At 44.9% G+C, this 16,235-nt stretch overlaps 1 protein-coding gene across 1 annotated transcript in view; it reads left to right on the plus strand.

Annotated features, from left to right (window-relative positions):
• LOC129811476 (EARP-interacting protein homolog) overlaps positions 1-13,565 on the plus strand; it is a 48,593-nt gene extending 35,028 nt beyond the window's left edge. The window contains exons 7-9 of the mRNA XM_055862815.1: positions 8,151-8,318; positions 10,362-10,529; positions 12,629-13,565. Coding sequence (XP_055718790.1) covers positions 8,151-8,318; positions 10,362-10,529; positions 12,629-12,803 — 511 coding nt within the window. The 3' untranslated portion in view covers positions 12,804-13,565. The remainder of the gene's footprint in view (positions 1-8,150; positions 8,319-10,361; positions 10,530-12,628) is intronic.
• The last annotated feature ends 2,670 nt before the right edge of the window (positions 13,566-16,235 follow it).

Genomic DNA, 16,235 nt, shown 5'->3' on the forward strand with positions numbered 1-16,235 from the left:
GTGTGTGTGTGTGAGAGAGCTGAGTGTGTGTGTGTGTGTGAGAGCTGAGTGTGTGTGTGTGTGAGAGCTGAGTGTGTGTGTGTGTGAGAGCTGAGTGTGTGTGTGTGTGTGAGCTGAGTGTGTGTGTGTGTGTGAGCTGAGTGTGTGTGTGTGTGAGAGCTGAGTGTGTGTGTGTGAGAGAGCTGAGTGTGTGTGTGTGTGTGAGAGAGCTGAGTGTGTGTGTGTGTGTGTGAGAGAGCTGAGTGTGTGTGTGTGTGTGTGTGTGAGAGAGCTGAGTGTGTGTGTGTGTGTGTGTGAGAGAGCTGAGTGTGTGTGTGTGTGTGTGTGTGTGTGTGTGTGTGTGTGTGTGTGTGTGTGTGTGTGAGAGCTGAGTGTGTGTGTGTGTGAGAGCTGAGTGTGTGTGTGTGTGTGAGAGCTGAGTGTGTGTGTGTGTGTGAGAGCTGAGTGTGTGTGTGTGTGTGTGTGTGAGAGCTGAGTGTGTGTGTGTGTGAGAGCCGAGTGTGTGTGTGTGTGTGTGTGTGAGAGCCGAGTGTGTGTGTGTGAGAGCCGAGTGTGTGTGTGAGAGCCGAGTGTGTGTGTGAGAGCCGAGTGTGCGAGAGCCGAGTGTGCGAGAGCCGAGTGTGCGAGAGCCGAGTGTGCGAGAGCCGAGTGTGCGAGAGCCGAGTGTGTGTGTGTGCCTGTTTTTGTGTGACAGCGTGTGTCCAGTTGGTGCAGCAGCTGTGTGATGGCAGCCTGTGAGCACGGTCCAGTGGCTCCTCAGACATCCTCTTTGGTGTGTGTCTGCTCTGGCTCGTCACACTGTGTGCCAGCCCAAACCGACCTGCCCTTCTTGGCCCCACTCAGACACAGGAAACTTAGACTTAGTACACACTGGCCATGTGTGTGAGTGTTTGTGCGCCTGTGTGTGGGCGGATGAGCGTGTGTGTTGTGTACGCGTGTGTGTTGTGTACGTGTCTGTGTTGTGTGTGTGTTGTGAGCGCGTGTGTGTGTGTTGTGAGCCGGCGCGTGTGTTGTGAGCGAGCACTTGTGAGGGCGCGTTTGTGTGTGAGGGCGTTTGTGTGTGAGGGCATTTGTGTGTGACGGCGTTTGTTTGTGTGAGCGTGTGTCCTGCTCTATTGCTGGCTGGGGCTGTCATAGGGGATGTTCTCTCAGTACATCAATCCCAAACCCTGTTTGCACCCACATTCCGCAGTGAGAGGGGAGCAAACACACTGTCAGCTGTGCGCCAACTGTCAGGCCTGCCTCCGCAACATGCACTGCAGGATGCATACAGAAACGCAATGCAGTGCTGCAGTCAAACTGGCCTCTCTACTTTCTCTGTACTGTACAGTAGCATACAGTACTGTGGGTAACACTTTACTTGACGCCCAGTATCATTACACTTTATGACACGTTCATAACCATGTCCTAATATGTCATAACAGCTGAAATAACTTGTCATAACCTGTTATAATATGGTCATAACACTGTCATGACATATTTAGACCTGTTGCGACATATATTATGTTATTTTATATATTTTTATGACCCCTACATAAGTGTGTAAAATCCTTGGACAACAAAAGTAGGTATGAAAACCAATGAAACAGGAGAGAAATGGCATATGAGGAAGTATTTCATTGGCAGTGCATGTGGCAAAAGGCCAAGCTGATTGAGTTGAGGCTGTCAGTGAAGGCATCTAAAATATGTGTGACGATAATGTGTCTTCAGTATAATTAAAAAATGTTGAGACTAGAGGTCGACCGATTATGATTTTTCAAAGCCGATACCGATTATTGGAGGACCAAAAAAAAGCCGATACCGAATAATCGGACGATTTTTATATATATATTTGTAATAATGACAATTACAACAATACTGAATGAACACTTTTATTTTAACCTAATATAATACATAAATAAAAATCTATTTAGTCTCAAATAAATAATGAAACATGTTCAATTTGGTTTAAATAATGCAAAAACACAGTGTTAGAGAAGAAAGTAAAAGTGCAATACGTGCCATGTAAAAAAGCTAATGTTTAAGTTCCTTGCTCAGAATATGAGAACATATGAAAGCTGGTGGTTCCTTTTAACATGAATATTCCCAGTTAAGAAGTTTTAGGTTGTAGTTATTATAGGACTATTTCTCTCTCTACCATTTGTATTTCCTATACCTTTGACTATTTGATGTTCTAATAGGTACTTTAGTATTGCCAGCCTAATCTCGGGAGTTGATAGGCTTGAAGTCATAAACAGCGCTGTGCTTCAAGCATTGCGAAGAGCTGCTGGCAAACGCAGGAAAGTGCTGTTTGAATGAATGCTGACGAGCCTGCTGCTGCCTACCACCGCTCAGTCAGACTGCTATATCAAATTATATACTTAATTGTAATATAATAAACACACAGAAATATGAGCCTTAGGTCATTAATTATGGTCGAATCCGGAAACTATAATTTCGAAAACAAAACGTTTATTCTTTCAGTGAAATACGGAACCTTTCCGAAATTTTATCGAACGGGTGGCATCCATAAGTCTAAAATTCTGGCAAATTAATTATGGTCTTTGTTTGGAAAAAATGGTCTTCACACAGTTCGCAACGAGCCAGGCGGCCCAAACTGCTGCATATACCCTGACTCTGCTTTCACAGAACATACGAGAAGTGACACAATTTCCCTAGTTAATATTGCCTGCTAACATGAATTTCTTTTAACTAAATATGCAGGTTTAAAAATATATACTTGTGTATTGATTTTAAGAAAGGCATTGATGTTTATGTTTAGGTACATTGGTGCAACGACAGTGCTTTTTTCACGAATGCGCTTGTTAAATCATCACCCGTTTGGCGAAGTAGGCTGTGATTCGATGATAAATTAACAGGCACCGCATTGATTATTTGCAACGCAGGACAAGCTAGTTAAACTAGTAATATCATCAACCATGTGTAGTTATCTAGTGATTATGTTAAGATTGATTGTTTTTTATAAGATAAGTTGAATGCTAGCTAGCAACTTACCTTGGCTCCTTGCTGCACTCGCGTAACAGGTGGTCAGCCTGCCACGCAGTTTCCTCATGGAGTGCAATGTAATCGGCCATGCCGATAAATCGGTCAGCCTCTAGTTGAGACAAGAAGAAGAGGACGGGTGTGTTCGCCCACGGAGCCATACAAGCTAGAACCGCCACAAGCAATGAGCATCGGTCTGGTTTCTCTGTCATGTTAATGTTGAGGGAGCATGCGCGCTTGAGCACGTATAGTAGTTGCCTACCTGGCCTGCGGCACGCTAATCTAGGAAAGTGCCCATTTGGGGATGTTTGATATCTGATTGTCTTGGTCACCAGGTCCACCACTAATATGCGTAGCTTCTCAGTCATTTTTGCTCCACTTCACACAGTAAGTCAACAAAGTCTGTTTTTGTTTTACATATTGCGAATTATAGCCTAATAGTTCCTCACTGTTGGCCTATTTGAATTATCTTGCCAACATTCTCTCCCTCGATAATCACCAAGCCTCGGTGTGAAAGAGATCTGATGATCCCATATATACAATGGAACGTCATAAAATACATTTCTTTCTCTTGCGCAGAAACAGCTGTCTTTGCCAGCTCAGCGGGAAACTTTAGGCCCGGAATAGGCTAGTTTATACAATGTTGCAAGTTCCCAAGAGACAGTTTCTGGAAGGATCCAGTTTATTTGATTTGATACAATATTGCACTTCACTATGCGCTCATTTAGGCTATTTAGCCGCCAATGATCACGGTTTATCAAGCAATGTGTCCATATGGCAGAGGCTGATGCTTTCGCATGAGTTTAATTTCAACTTTTATATTTGTATCGTTTTAATTAAGATTTGTATGATTTAACCACGTGACAATGATTTTGAGAAACGGAAACGTTATTATTGAAATGAAACTGTTCCATGAAAATGCACAATCATAACTGACATGCAGATGGTAGGATGATTTGTATGCTTCCCCAAATTTAACTCAAGCGCTGCCTGTAAATTCTTTATAAAATAATTGCCTCCACTTTTCTATGGTTGGTTTTATAAGCAAGGTAAGACATGCCTCATAATATGAAGTCAAACATTCAGGTTTTAAACAATTAAATATGTTTTCAAAATGCATACTGCCTACGGTTCACATTGTAAAGTGGTGGGTGATGCGCTGATAGCCTGCCTACCATTGTTTTTTCTCCTGGTCAATTTGGTTACAACAATTTTAATTTATCGCCTTTTTTGTTTTATGGGGGCAAAGCCAGCAATTACGGGATAATGAAAACCCTGGTGTGAACATTATAGTATGCTATGTTTAGTATAGTAGGCTATGTTTTACATTTCAATTTAACATTGTTGTGAATTACTTACCAACCACACTAACCTCTACTTGATCTGTAAAGCGGATGTGTTTTCAATAAAGTGTTTTATCCCCATGTATCCAGGCGTGTTAGGGAAGAGATGGAGTAGACAGCAGAGCTGTGTGATTGATGCTAGTTCTATTTGCTCCACCACACTCTGGGTCGAGAGACTCACTGCAGGGACTCAAACAGTCACACTGGCATCCGACAACAATGGGGAACAGGATAGAATAGGACAGCCATCTCACCCAGACCGAGAACTACAGTCACTAGAGCCCACTGGTGCTGCTCACATCTAAACCAGAATGATTTGCTTTGTTTTGGTTATGTAGAAGGAAGGGATAGAAAAAGTGGATTTTCCTCAGCCCTCAGCAGTTTGATACTAACAGTTTATCAAAGTTGTCTACTGCGAGTGACATGGGTTTTGTTTATTTGACGTTAACCTCCGGAACTTTGTCTGTCACATCAATCATCCATGACCTTCTCATCTGCTGTCCCCAGGATGGAAGACCGGTCACAACATTACAGTTACTGGAGAACCTCAGCCATGTTTGGATGTGTGGGAAATATTATACCTCGCCATTAAATAGATTATGGGTTTATTTAGAAATGTCAGATGTACAGTTGAAGTCTGAAGTTTACATACATCTTAGCCAAATACATTTAAACAAATTTTTTCACAATTCGTGACATTTAATCAGTGTAAATATTCCCTGTTTTAGGTTAGTTAGAATCACCACTTTATTTTAAGAATGTGAAATGTCAGAATAATAGTAGAGAGAATGATATATTTCAGCTTTTATTTCTTTCATCACATTCCCAGTGGGTCAGAAGTTTACATACACTCAATTAGTATTTGGTAGCATTGCCTTTAAATTGTTAACTTGGGTAAAACATTTCTGGTAGCCTTCCACAAGCTTCCCACAATAAGTTGGGTGAATTTTGGCCGATTCCTCCTGACAGAGCTGGTGTAACTGAGTCAGGTTTGTAGGTCTCCTTGTTCGCACACGCTTTTTCAGTTCTTTACACAAATTTTCTATGGGATTGAGGTCAGGGCTTTGTGATGGCCACTCCAATACCTTGACTTTGTTGTCTTTAAGCCATTTTGCCACAACTTTGGAAGTATGCTTGGGGTCATTGTCCATTTGGAAGACCCATTTGCGACCAAGCTTTAACTTCCTGACTGATGTCTTGAGATATTGCTTCTATATATTTTCCTCCCTCATGATGCCATCTATTTTGTGAAGTACACTAGTCGCTCCTGCAGCAAAGCACCACCACAACATGATGCTGCCACTCCCGTGCTTCAAGGTTTGGATGGTGTTCTTCAGCTTGCAAGCCTCCCCCTTTTTCCTCCGAACATAACGATGGTCATTATGGCCAAACATTTTTATTTTTGTTTCATCAGACCAGAGGACATTTCTCCAAAAACTACGATCTTTGTCCCGATGTGCAGTTGCAAACCGTAGTCTGGCTTTTTTATAGCGGTTTTGGAGCAGTGGCTTCTTCCTTGCTGAGTGGCCTTTCAGGTTATGTCGATTTAGGACTCGTTTTACTGTGGATATAGAGTATTTTGTACCTGTTTCCTCTGGCATCTTCACAAGGTCCTTTGCTGTTGTTCTGGGATTGATTTGCACTTTTCGCATCAAAGTACATTCATCTCTAGGAGACAGAACGCGTCTCTTTCCTGAGCGGTGTGACGGCTGCGTGGTCCCATGGTGTTTATACTTGCATACTATTGTTTGTACAGATGAACGTGTGGTACCTTCAGGCTTATGGAAATTGCTCTCAAGGATGAATCAGACTTGTGGAGGTCTACATTTTTTTTCCTGAGGTCTTGGCTGATTTCTTTTGATTTTCTGATGTCAAGCAAAGAGGCACTGAGTTTGAAGGTAGGCCTTGAAATACATCCACAGGTACACCTCCAATTGACTCAAATGATGTCAAGTAGCCTATCAGAAGCTTCTAAAGCCATGACATTTTCTGGAATTTTCCAAGCTGTTTAAAGGCACGGTCAACTTAATGTATGTAAACTTCTGACCCACTGGAATTGTGATACAGTAATTTATTAGTGAAATAATCTGTCTGTCAACAATTGTTGAAAAAATGAATTGTCATGCTCAAAGTAGATGTCCTAACCATCTTGCCAAAACTATAGTTTGTTAGCAAGAAATTTGGAGTGGTTGAAAAACGAGTTTTAATGACTCCAACCTAAGTGTTTGTAAACTTCCAACTTCAACTGTATACTTTTGGGAGTTTATTGGCATGGCTGTTCATATTTACAGAGTAACACTAGGAACACTTTGTTGCTCTGAGACTTTTAAGCATCAAGAATTGCTTTATTATTGGCCATAAAGATATCTCTCAATCAACCCACAATTGATGTAATGATCCCTTACTTTTGTGCATGGACAGTCGATCCCTCCCTCCCTCCTTCCTTCCCAACTCCTCTCAAAGCTTTAATTTTGATAAACGATGAAGCTGCAGTTGTCATAGAAACGGAGACCTGTGATGAGTGTGATATCCAGTCCATCCCCTCAGCATAGCGATGTATCACCCAGACTGAGGTTAGAGGGGGCAGTGTGTGTGTGTGCGGTGCACATGTTCCTGTGTGTAATAGCTTGTTTGGGCCCTCACAGCCGTAAGGGAGAACGAGTAGATGTAGTTTCACTGTGTCCGGAGGCTTAAGCTAGGAAGTTCTATAATCCCGAATACTTTGTCGGAGGGTTCCAGCCAGGCTTTGCTCAGGATTCCCATGTTATATTTGCTAGGTGGAGGGAGGGGAGCAGGATGCTCGGAAGCATTCTGGAAGCACCGAAACTAACCCAATTTCCTGCTCCATTTCCCCTGTGCGTCCTTTTCCATGGAGGACAGAGTTTATGACACACACACACTGTCACACCATGGCCAGAGGTCACACCGGTTACAGAGGAGTCAGTCAATCGGGGGCAGATTGTGCAAATGACAGCAGAGTGACACCACACACACACACACACACACACCGGAACACCGAATCGGTGTGAAATGCTACACATCAAAATATCATCTCAAGTCATTTTAAAAGCCACAAGATGAAACGCTGTTGACATTTTTGGGGTGAGAGGGAGGGAGCTGATGCCAGTGTCTGGTCGCTCTGTGACGTCCCAAACCATATAGTCATTGAGCCATATAGACTGTCATCCTGACCTCATTGAAGCCATCAGGTCATTGTATTTTACCTCCCTTTTTAATGAGATCAGCGGGTGGCAGGGTACATGGTGTTTGGTGGAGGAGAGCAAGGAGCACTGTGGGCAATGCTTTTCCATAGGCCGCCCTGGTTCCTCTTCAGTCATCACAGCGGGAGATGGAGGAAAGATGAGAGGAGGAATGGAGGGGGAATGGGGAGGGGGAGATAAGTGGAGGGGAAGGGGAGGACAGAAGAGAATATGATGGAAGAAGAAGATGAGAGGAAAGGTGTCGGTTCCTGTCCAGTTGAGAGGAGAGAAGGTTTACAACAAATAGCATCTGAAGCAGAAAAGTATTTCCTCTTTCCTCTTCTCTGGTCTTTCATTCCTTTTTTGGTGCCTCAACACTTACCTCTCCCCAGCAGAGAGGAGCAGGAAGTCAAGGCCGTGTGTGATTATGACCCCTGGCTTTATAACAAGTCAGGCTTTTATTAGACAGGAAATTCAGTCTGGCCCTCACCTAGTGTACAGCACCACTACAGGCTTCTATCTCTGATTGATGTCATCAGGGAGGGTTGCTCTGGTGTTTTCTCCTTTCTCTCTCTCTCATTTCTCACTCTTTCTCTATCATTCCCCCTCTCTCTCTTGTCCCCAGTCAGATCTACTGCATCGAGAATGCTCACGGGCAGCTGGTTCGAGACCTGGACTTCAATCCTAACAAACAGTACTACCTGGCCAGCTGTGGGGACGACTGCAAGGTCAAATTCTGGGACGTGAGAAACATCAACGAGCCAGTTAAGAACCTGGAAGAGCACTCCCACTGGTGGGCACCTGTGCTGCGCTGTAGACACACAGATGCACGGAGACACACACACACACACACACACACAGGACACAAGCACACACACACACACACACACACACACACACACAGCAGATACATCCGCATTCTTCCCATCTTTGTGGAATAGTACTTGTAGCATCAAACCCACTCTTTGTACAACCAACAGAAGATGAACATCATTCCTACCAATAAGCATCAATTTGCTAACACAAAAACACAAAACTAACACAACAAAATATTTAGCTTGTCCATTCCCAGCGGCGCTCCACCAACGTTCCGTCAAATAAATCATCTAACATAAATCATGTAGCAGATACTCTTTCTACAATAGTGTATGTGGCCTTTTCTGTAGCCTACAGGCTGGAGATAAAATGGATGACAATGTAATGAGACGGACACTTTTTACATCATGCAGGTTTCTCCGATCAAATAGCCTAACATAAATGGCACCCAATCAAATAAAAAATGCGCTCATGTTAAAAAACAACATATCCTAAAAACAGGACAGGTCCAAGTAAAATGGACAATATGGAATGGACAATCACAACTGTTATCCAGGAGTTTCACCCCATCAGTGGTTTCAAGTTTGTATCCGTCAATTTTTTTCAAGATGATCATAGCGAAAAAATAAAATACTTCTGCATTTCCTACTGTGTAAACACTTTGCAAATAGGCTCTGAGCTTAAATAGGCAAATTGATTAGTCACATTGCAGCTGACATAGTAGGCTACGCCCCAGTAAGCACGAGCCAATTTCTTTTGGATGTCTTTTTTTGGTCCACTCCGGTGTTTTACAAATGGTAGGCTTACCACATAGATGGGCATTCATAAAATTACATTTCAGGCAACACTGTAGGCTACACCTCTATAAGCACGGGCCGATGCCTTTCGGACATATTTCTTGGTGCAGTCCAAACTGGCCTTGATTTCCACATCCACAGACTTTGGTTTTTGGTCCAGTCCAGACAAAATCTGAACCAATCATAGACTTCTATGGCAAGGACCAGCCCTGTGTTCAGGTGTGTGTTATAGGTGCTTACTGTAGCTATTCTGTGATGAGCTGCAGTGCTCAGGGCCATGTAAGTAGCTAGCTGAACACAGTGCCCTGCAGTATTCAGGGGTGTGTGCACTATGTCTGTAGAGACACGCTCTCAGATAATGACTGTCTGAGAGCCATGCCGTTGCTGCAACTAGAGCAGCACACCAATTACTGCATGATTAAAAACACATACACACACACACACACACACAGGATGCTATCTCTGAAAGACAGATAGACAGGCCAAATATATCCTTAACAGTGTAGATGTGATACTATTCTGATAGATAGGAGGTTCCAGCCTACCAGTGTTTTCTGAACAGTGCTTCGAGGGAGTCAGGGATCTGCTATTAGTGACACATTTTTTTAGAAGAAGAGGAAAGAGTGCACTGAAGCAGCTTTTCTGTCAACAGGCCAGTTATTCTTCAATCCCTCTCTATAAGGAGCTAGGATCCACCACTGAACTCTGCCCTAGGATGAGAGAGAGAGAGAGAGACTGACTGACTAACCATCATTACACAACACCTTATGGCAGTACAAACTAAACAGCAGAGAAACAAAGCCCATATCCATCTCAATTACCACATACAAATGTACTGAAGAGCCAGAGGGCAGGTTGTCATTTATTCTCATGACTTTTGCTCTAGAAGCAGCTATGCTGAGTGGTCACTAGCTGGCACAGCCACAAAGTCAGAAAATATGATTTTCAACCTAACCTTAACCACACTGCTAACCTTAAATTAAGACCAAAAAGCTCATTTTGCTTTCATACATTTTAACGATATAGCCAATTTGTACTTTTCAGCTGGCCCATCTAGCAGAAATTGCTCAGTTCTACCTCCAGAACAAGACTCATGACAATAAACGTCAACCTGCACTCAGAGGGAGAGACGAATAGTGGAGAAAAGGAAAAAGAGATGTATAGATACTAAAATAGGATGGATTAAAAACACCCATTCACTGATTCCCTGTGTGTGTGCCCAGGGTGTGGAGCGTGCGCTACAACCACTCTCATGACCAGCTGGTGCTGACCGGCAGCAGTGACAGCAGGGTGATTCTGTCCAACATGGTGTCCATCTCCTCCGAGCCCTTCGGTCACCTGGTGGACGACGATGACCTCAGCGACGGAGAGGACAACCACCAGGACGAGAAGTAAGTCAAAACCTTTATGACATAACTGTCCACTCAGTCATAACTTGTCAACACTGTCCACTTTCTGACATATCTGTCCAGAACTGGCCTCCCTTTGAACCATATTGGACCAACCTCAGCCATAACTGTCCACTGTCATTACTGTATCCATCATCTCATGTTCAGTGCAACAGTTGTCCAGTTATTAGCAATCATATGTTTGATACATTTGATTCAGCCCTGTACTCTGGTCTTCATGAACTTCTGCTATTCTTTGCCATGCCCTATTTTGTTCCATTTCTGTGCCGACTCTCTACCACTACACATTGTAATATATATATACACTGCTCAAAAAAATAAATGGAACACTTAAACAACACAATGTAACTCCAAGTCAATCACACTTCTGTGAAATCAAACTGTCCACTTAGGAAACAACACTGATTAACAATAAATTTCACATGCTGTTGTGCAAATGGAATAGACAAAAGGTGGAAATTAAAGGCAATTAGTAAGACACCCCCAAAAAAGGAATGGTTCTGCAGGTGGTGACCACAGACCACTTCTCAGTTCCTATGCTTCCTGGCTGATGTTTTGGTCACTTTTGAATGCTGGCGGTGCTTTCACTCTAGTGGTAGCATGAGACGGAGTCTACAACCCACACAAGTGACTCAGGTAGTCCAGTTCATCCAGGATGGCACATCAATGCGAGCTGTGGCAAAAAGGTTTGCTGTGTCTGTCAGCGTAGTGTCCAGAGCATGGAGGCGCTACCAGGAGACAGGCCAGTACATCAGGAGACGTGGAGGAGGCCGTAGGAGGGCAACAACCCAGCAGCAGGACCGCTACCTCCGCCTTTGTGCAAGGAGGTGCACTGCCAGAGCCCTGCAAAATGACCTCCAGCGGGCCACAAATGTGCATGTGTCAGCATATGGTCTCACAAGGGGTCTGAGGATCTCATCTCGGTACCTAATGGCAGCCAGGCTACCTCTGGCGAGCACATGGAGGGCTGTGCGGCCCCACAAAGAAGTGCCACCCCACACCATGACTGACCCACCGCCAAACCGGTCATGCTGGAGGATGTTGCAGGCAGCAGAACGTTCTCCACGGCGTCTCCAGACTCTGTCACGTCTGTCACATGTGCTCAGTGTGAACCTGCTTTCATCTGTGAAGAGCACAGGGCGCCAGTGGCGAATTTGCCAATCTTGGTGTTCTCTGGCAAATGCCAAACGTCCTGCACGGTGTTGGGCTGTAAGCACAACCCCCACCTGTGGACGTCGGGCCCTCATACCAGCCTCATGGAGTCTGTTTCTGACCGTTTGAGCAGACACATGCACATTTGTGGCCTGCTGGAGGTCATTTTGCAGGGCTCTGGTAGTGCACCTCCTTGCACAAAGGCGGAGGTAGCGGTCCTGCTGCTGGGTTGTTGCCCTCCTACAGCCTCCTCCACGTCTCCTGATGTACTGGCCTGTCTCCTGGTAGGGCCTCCATGCTCTGGACACTACGCTGACAGACACAGCAAACCTTTTTGCCACAGCTCTCATTGATGTGCCATCCTGGATGAACTGCACTACCTGAGCCACTTGTGTGGGTTGTAGACTCCGTCTCATGCTACCACTAGAGTGAAAGCACCGCCAGCATTCAAAAGTGACCAAAACATCAGCCAGGAAGCATAGGAACTGAGAAGTGGTCTGTGGTCACCACCTGCAGAACCATTCCTTTTTTGGGGGTGTCTTACTAATTGCCTATAATTTCCACCTTTTGTCTATTCCATTTGCACAACAGCATGTGAAATTTATTGTCAATCAGTGTTGCTTCCTAAGTGGACAGTTTGATTTCACAGAAGTGTGATTGACTTGGAGTTACATTGTGTTGTTTAAGTGTTCCCTTTATTTTTTTGAGCAGTGTATATAGACAGATAGATAGATATTTTTTAAAGGATACCCTATTATGTGTATAGGAAGCCAGGGTCAGCTGTGTGGAGTAGTACTGTGCCTGGTATAATCACAACCAGACCTTGAACAGAGACTGAGTAATATAACTAGACCTTTGTTTGTGTGTGGTAGGCAGCCTTGTCCTTAACTCACCCTATTCAACTCACCTCACCCGTGTGTGTGTTCTAGAACTAAGGAGCCACTGCAGGACAGTATCATATCTACCTATGAAGAGCATGAGGACAGTGTATACGCGGTGGAGTGGTCCTCGGCAGACCCATGGCTCTTTGCCTCTCTCAGCTACGACGGCAGACTGGTCATCAACAGGGTCCCCCGCGCACTCAAATACCATATCCTGCTCTAGACAGACCTCACACTGGACTGAGAAAAGAGGGGTATGGGGAGAGAGGGGTATGGGGAGAGAGGGGGAGGGATCGCGAGAGAGGGATAGAGGGCAATGGATGGGGAGAGAGGGATGGGGAGGGGTGTGGAGAGAGGGAAATGGGGAGGAATGGGGAGAGAGGAATAGAGGGCAAAGAATGGGGAGGGATGGGGAGAGTGGAATATAGGGCGAAGAATGGGGAGGGATGCGGAGAGAGGAATAGAGGCAGAAGAATGGGGAGAGAGGAATAGAGGGCGAAGAATGGGGAGGGATGGGGAGAGAGCAATAGAGGGGGGAGGGGTGTGGAGAGAGGGAAAGGGGGCGAGGGATGAGGAGAGAGGAATAGAGGGCAAAGAATTGAGAGAGGAATAGAGGGGGGGGATGTGGAGAGAGGGAAAGAGGGCGAGGGATGGGAGTGAGGGGGGAGATGGGCAGGGCGAGGGATGGGAAGGGAGGGGGAACCAACTGTGTCCGAGGGCCGTCAGGAGAGCCACACTCACCAGACCCTGCACACACACGCTCTCGCACTCCCTCTTGCTATTCCTCTCTCGCTCTGTCTCTGTTTCTTTCTCTCTCTCTCTATCGCTCTCTTTCCCAACCTCCCATTCAATGAAATAGCTGATAACGCAAACAATTCCATTCCCCTTTAATGATGCAGATGACTATGTATGTTTGGACAGAAAATACAGAAAAACTGCTATATATCTGTTCTGAATATTGTCAATTAAATGCTATGTATGTAAACTGGATTTTGTTCATTATTATTGGTGAACAGTTACTTTACTCAGTTTTTAAAGGGGATCTTCTGAAGGCTTTTCTCTTATTTGATAGGTAGTCTTGTCAGAGATGCTTGTGGGGGATCCCTGCATGCCTCAATGGCAGCTTAACCCTGGGGAATGACTGGAGGTCGACACATTGCATCATGGTTCCTAGATGACAGGTTGAAGCCAAGGGGTAGCTAGGAAAATCACCACTCTCTCCCCAAACCCTCTCCCAATCTTTCCTTCTCTTCCACTACCTCCTTGCCCTTTCTCCTCTTCCTCCACCCTTCCACTTCGAGCCCATCTCCTCTCTTCTCCTGCTTCCATTTCCTCCTTCTCCCCCATCCCTGTCTTCCTGTACAGCGTGTGTTGATGCTGGTCGATAGTGACAGTGCTAGTGTTCGTTAGAGCCAGACACCACTGACAGCCCTTTTAATTGCAGCTTGACTCTGCTCAGGGCTCAGTCTCCGAGCAGAGCTCCATGGTGCCAGGGGAGGCTGTGGGTCTTCATTAACCATGCCCAGGATGGTGTCTAGGACTGGTCTTGAATGCAGAGTAACACCCTTCCCCTCCTCTAGAAGGCAGCTCACATCTACACCCCTCATTATAGCCCAGTCAATTATTAAAAAGGGGATTGGGGTGCAAGTCTAAAGTGGTTTGGAAGCTGAAAACATAATCTTCCCCAACCCATCCTTCTATCTATACTGTCTTTAACTTGGGATTGCGATGCTTATCGGTTGGAAACACAAATGCACACACACGGTGCCCCAGTGACACACACATACACTGTGCCCCAGCGGCACACACCCCGTGCCCCAGTGACACACACATCCCTCTCCTTTGTCCACTAAGATGCTGCTGGTGTGACAAGCTTGTAGACAATTTGCGTGTTCTTTGTATTCTATCAGAACTCTCTCGCTCTCTCTCTCTCTGTGTGTGTGTATGTGACCTCATTGAATGCTGGTGACTCAGGAAGCTTGCATGCCAAGACTGAAAGACACAAATATAGAGGGGTAACATATGGACAGAGGGGTGGATAGGCATCAATAGATGGATGACAAACATATTCCAATAATTCAACTATCTCCATCACAGGTGCAGATATTTTAATCTCGTAACAAACATCTGAATACGCACCTCCTGAGTCCTGACGGACACCCACTGGTCAGTAGTCCTCAAGGGCCTTGCTATTAATACATTCACAGTAATAGAGTAAACTAACAATGCTCCATTGATATTCAATATGCAGTCTCCACCTGTGGAGAGAGAGAGAGAGAGAGGAGGACTGCTGATACTGCAGGTGACTGAAACACTGCTGCTGTGCTGTGTACCACTGTTTTAGTATCCACAGGCTACACCACATTACTTCCCAGTCCCTCTCTTCTGTTAAAACTTTGGGATTCCAGTGTGAATCAGGAGTGGTGAGGTGTTTTCGGAGGTGACTGCTTTAAATATCGTAGGAATCAGCCGATGGAAATGTGACGCATGCAGTAGCGTCGAGCTCCCAGAGTTCAACTGTTCCACCCGGCGCAACTGCCAAGTAACGTTTGTGTCACACAGTCATGTGACCTCTAGTCTAGTGTACCTGCCAGCGGTTTTGACGAGCATCTTCACGCCACGACCCCGGACCTCCTAATCCTAGTGTAACTGTTAGTGAATATACCAAGACACATATAGAGGAGAGGAAAATGTAACATTTATTTCATATGTTTCAAGTAAGACTGAGCCTTAATGGTATTTTATATACAATTTCATATGCAATCTAAATATTATGCAGACTGGCGGCTGCTTGTCTGAAAACCCCTCCTGTCGCACTATCTTTCCTGCTTTCAGCTTCATTGCCTCAATTTCTCCTTTATCTTGGCATGAATAAAAAAAATACTCTCCATTACTTCACACATGGATTTCTGCTTGAATTGTTTTTTAAATGGAGAGTAATACGTGTACCCTACCTTTTTGAGGGTGTAGGCGGAATTGGATTTTAGCAACTCTGAAATTATTAAGTAAATGGCTCTCCAAGAAGGATGGAGAGGAAAACTGGCCCGGGAAACATCAGAGGGACATTAGAAGGACCCATGGGAAGTTGTCTGAGCGTTGGGAATTTGTTGGGAATGCTGTGGAAAAAGGAGTGAACAACTGACAAAGACTGAGGGAAACCTTTTAGAGACCATTGTGCCATCTGTGAGGTTTTCTGAGGGTTGGGAGCAGGTTTGATATGTGTTGGGAATATGTTGGGACTTGGGAATGTTGTGGAGGGAGTTACAAACTGTCACTCTCTGTGTGCTGGCATTGCGTACAGTAAAGGAATTTCCTAGGCTATTGGCTCGATGGCGGTGGAAGTGGTGTAAACACAGAAACATGGTCTGAGCCCTTTGATGTTAACTCACATAACTACTTACACTGACAAACCTCCAAAAGACAGAGGAAGCTAGCTAGTGCCTGAGTCATGAACTGCTTATTTAACATCTTTACTCAGCAGGTCAAGTGCTTTAGCTGGGGCCAACGAGACTATTAAGCCATCACTGAAATCACAGCTACAGTCTATATTTAGGAAAGTATTCTTAATCCTTTTCTTTCCCTCGTTCCGTTTCTGAATCTCTGATTTAATTGGGTCTCTTCCCCCCATCCCTGTCTCGCATGGACATGGGTAGGC

Source organism: Salvelinus fontinalis, chromosome 15 (assembly GCF_029448725.1).
Source record: "Salvelinus fontinalis isolate EN_2023a chromosome 15, ASM2944872v1, whole genome shotgun sequence".
Taxonomy (NCBI): Eukaryota; Metazoa; Chordata; class Actinopteri; order Salmoniformes; family Salmonidae; genus Salvelinus; species Salvelinus fontinalis.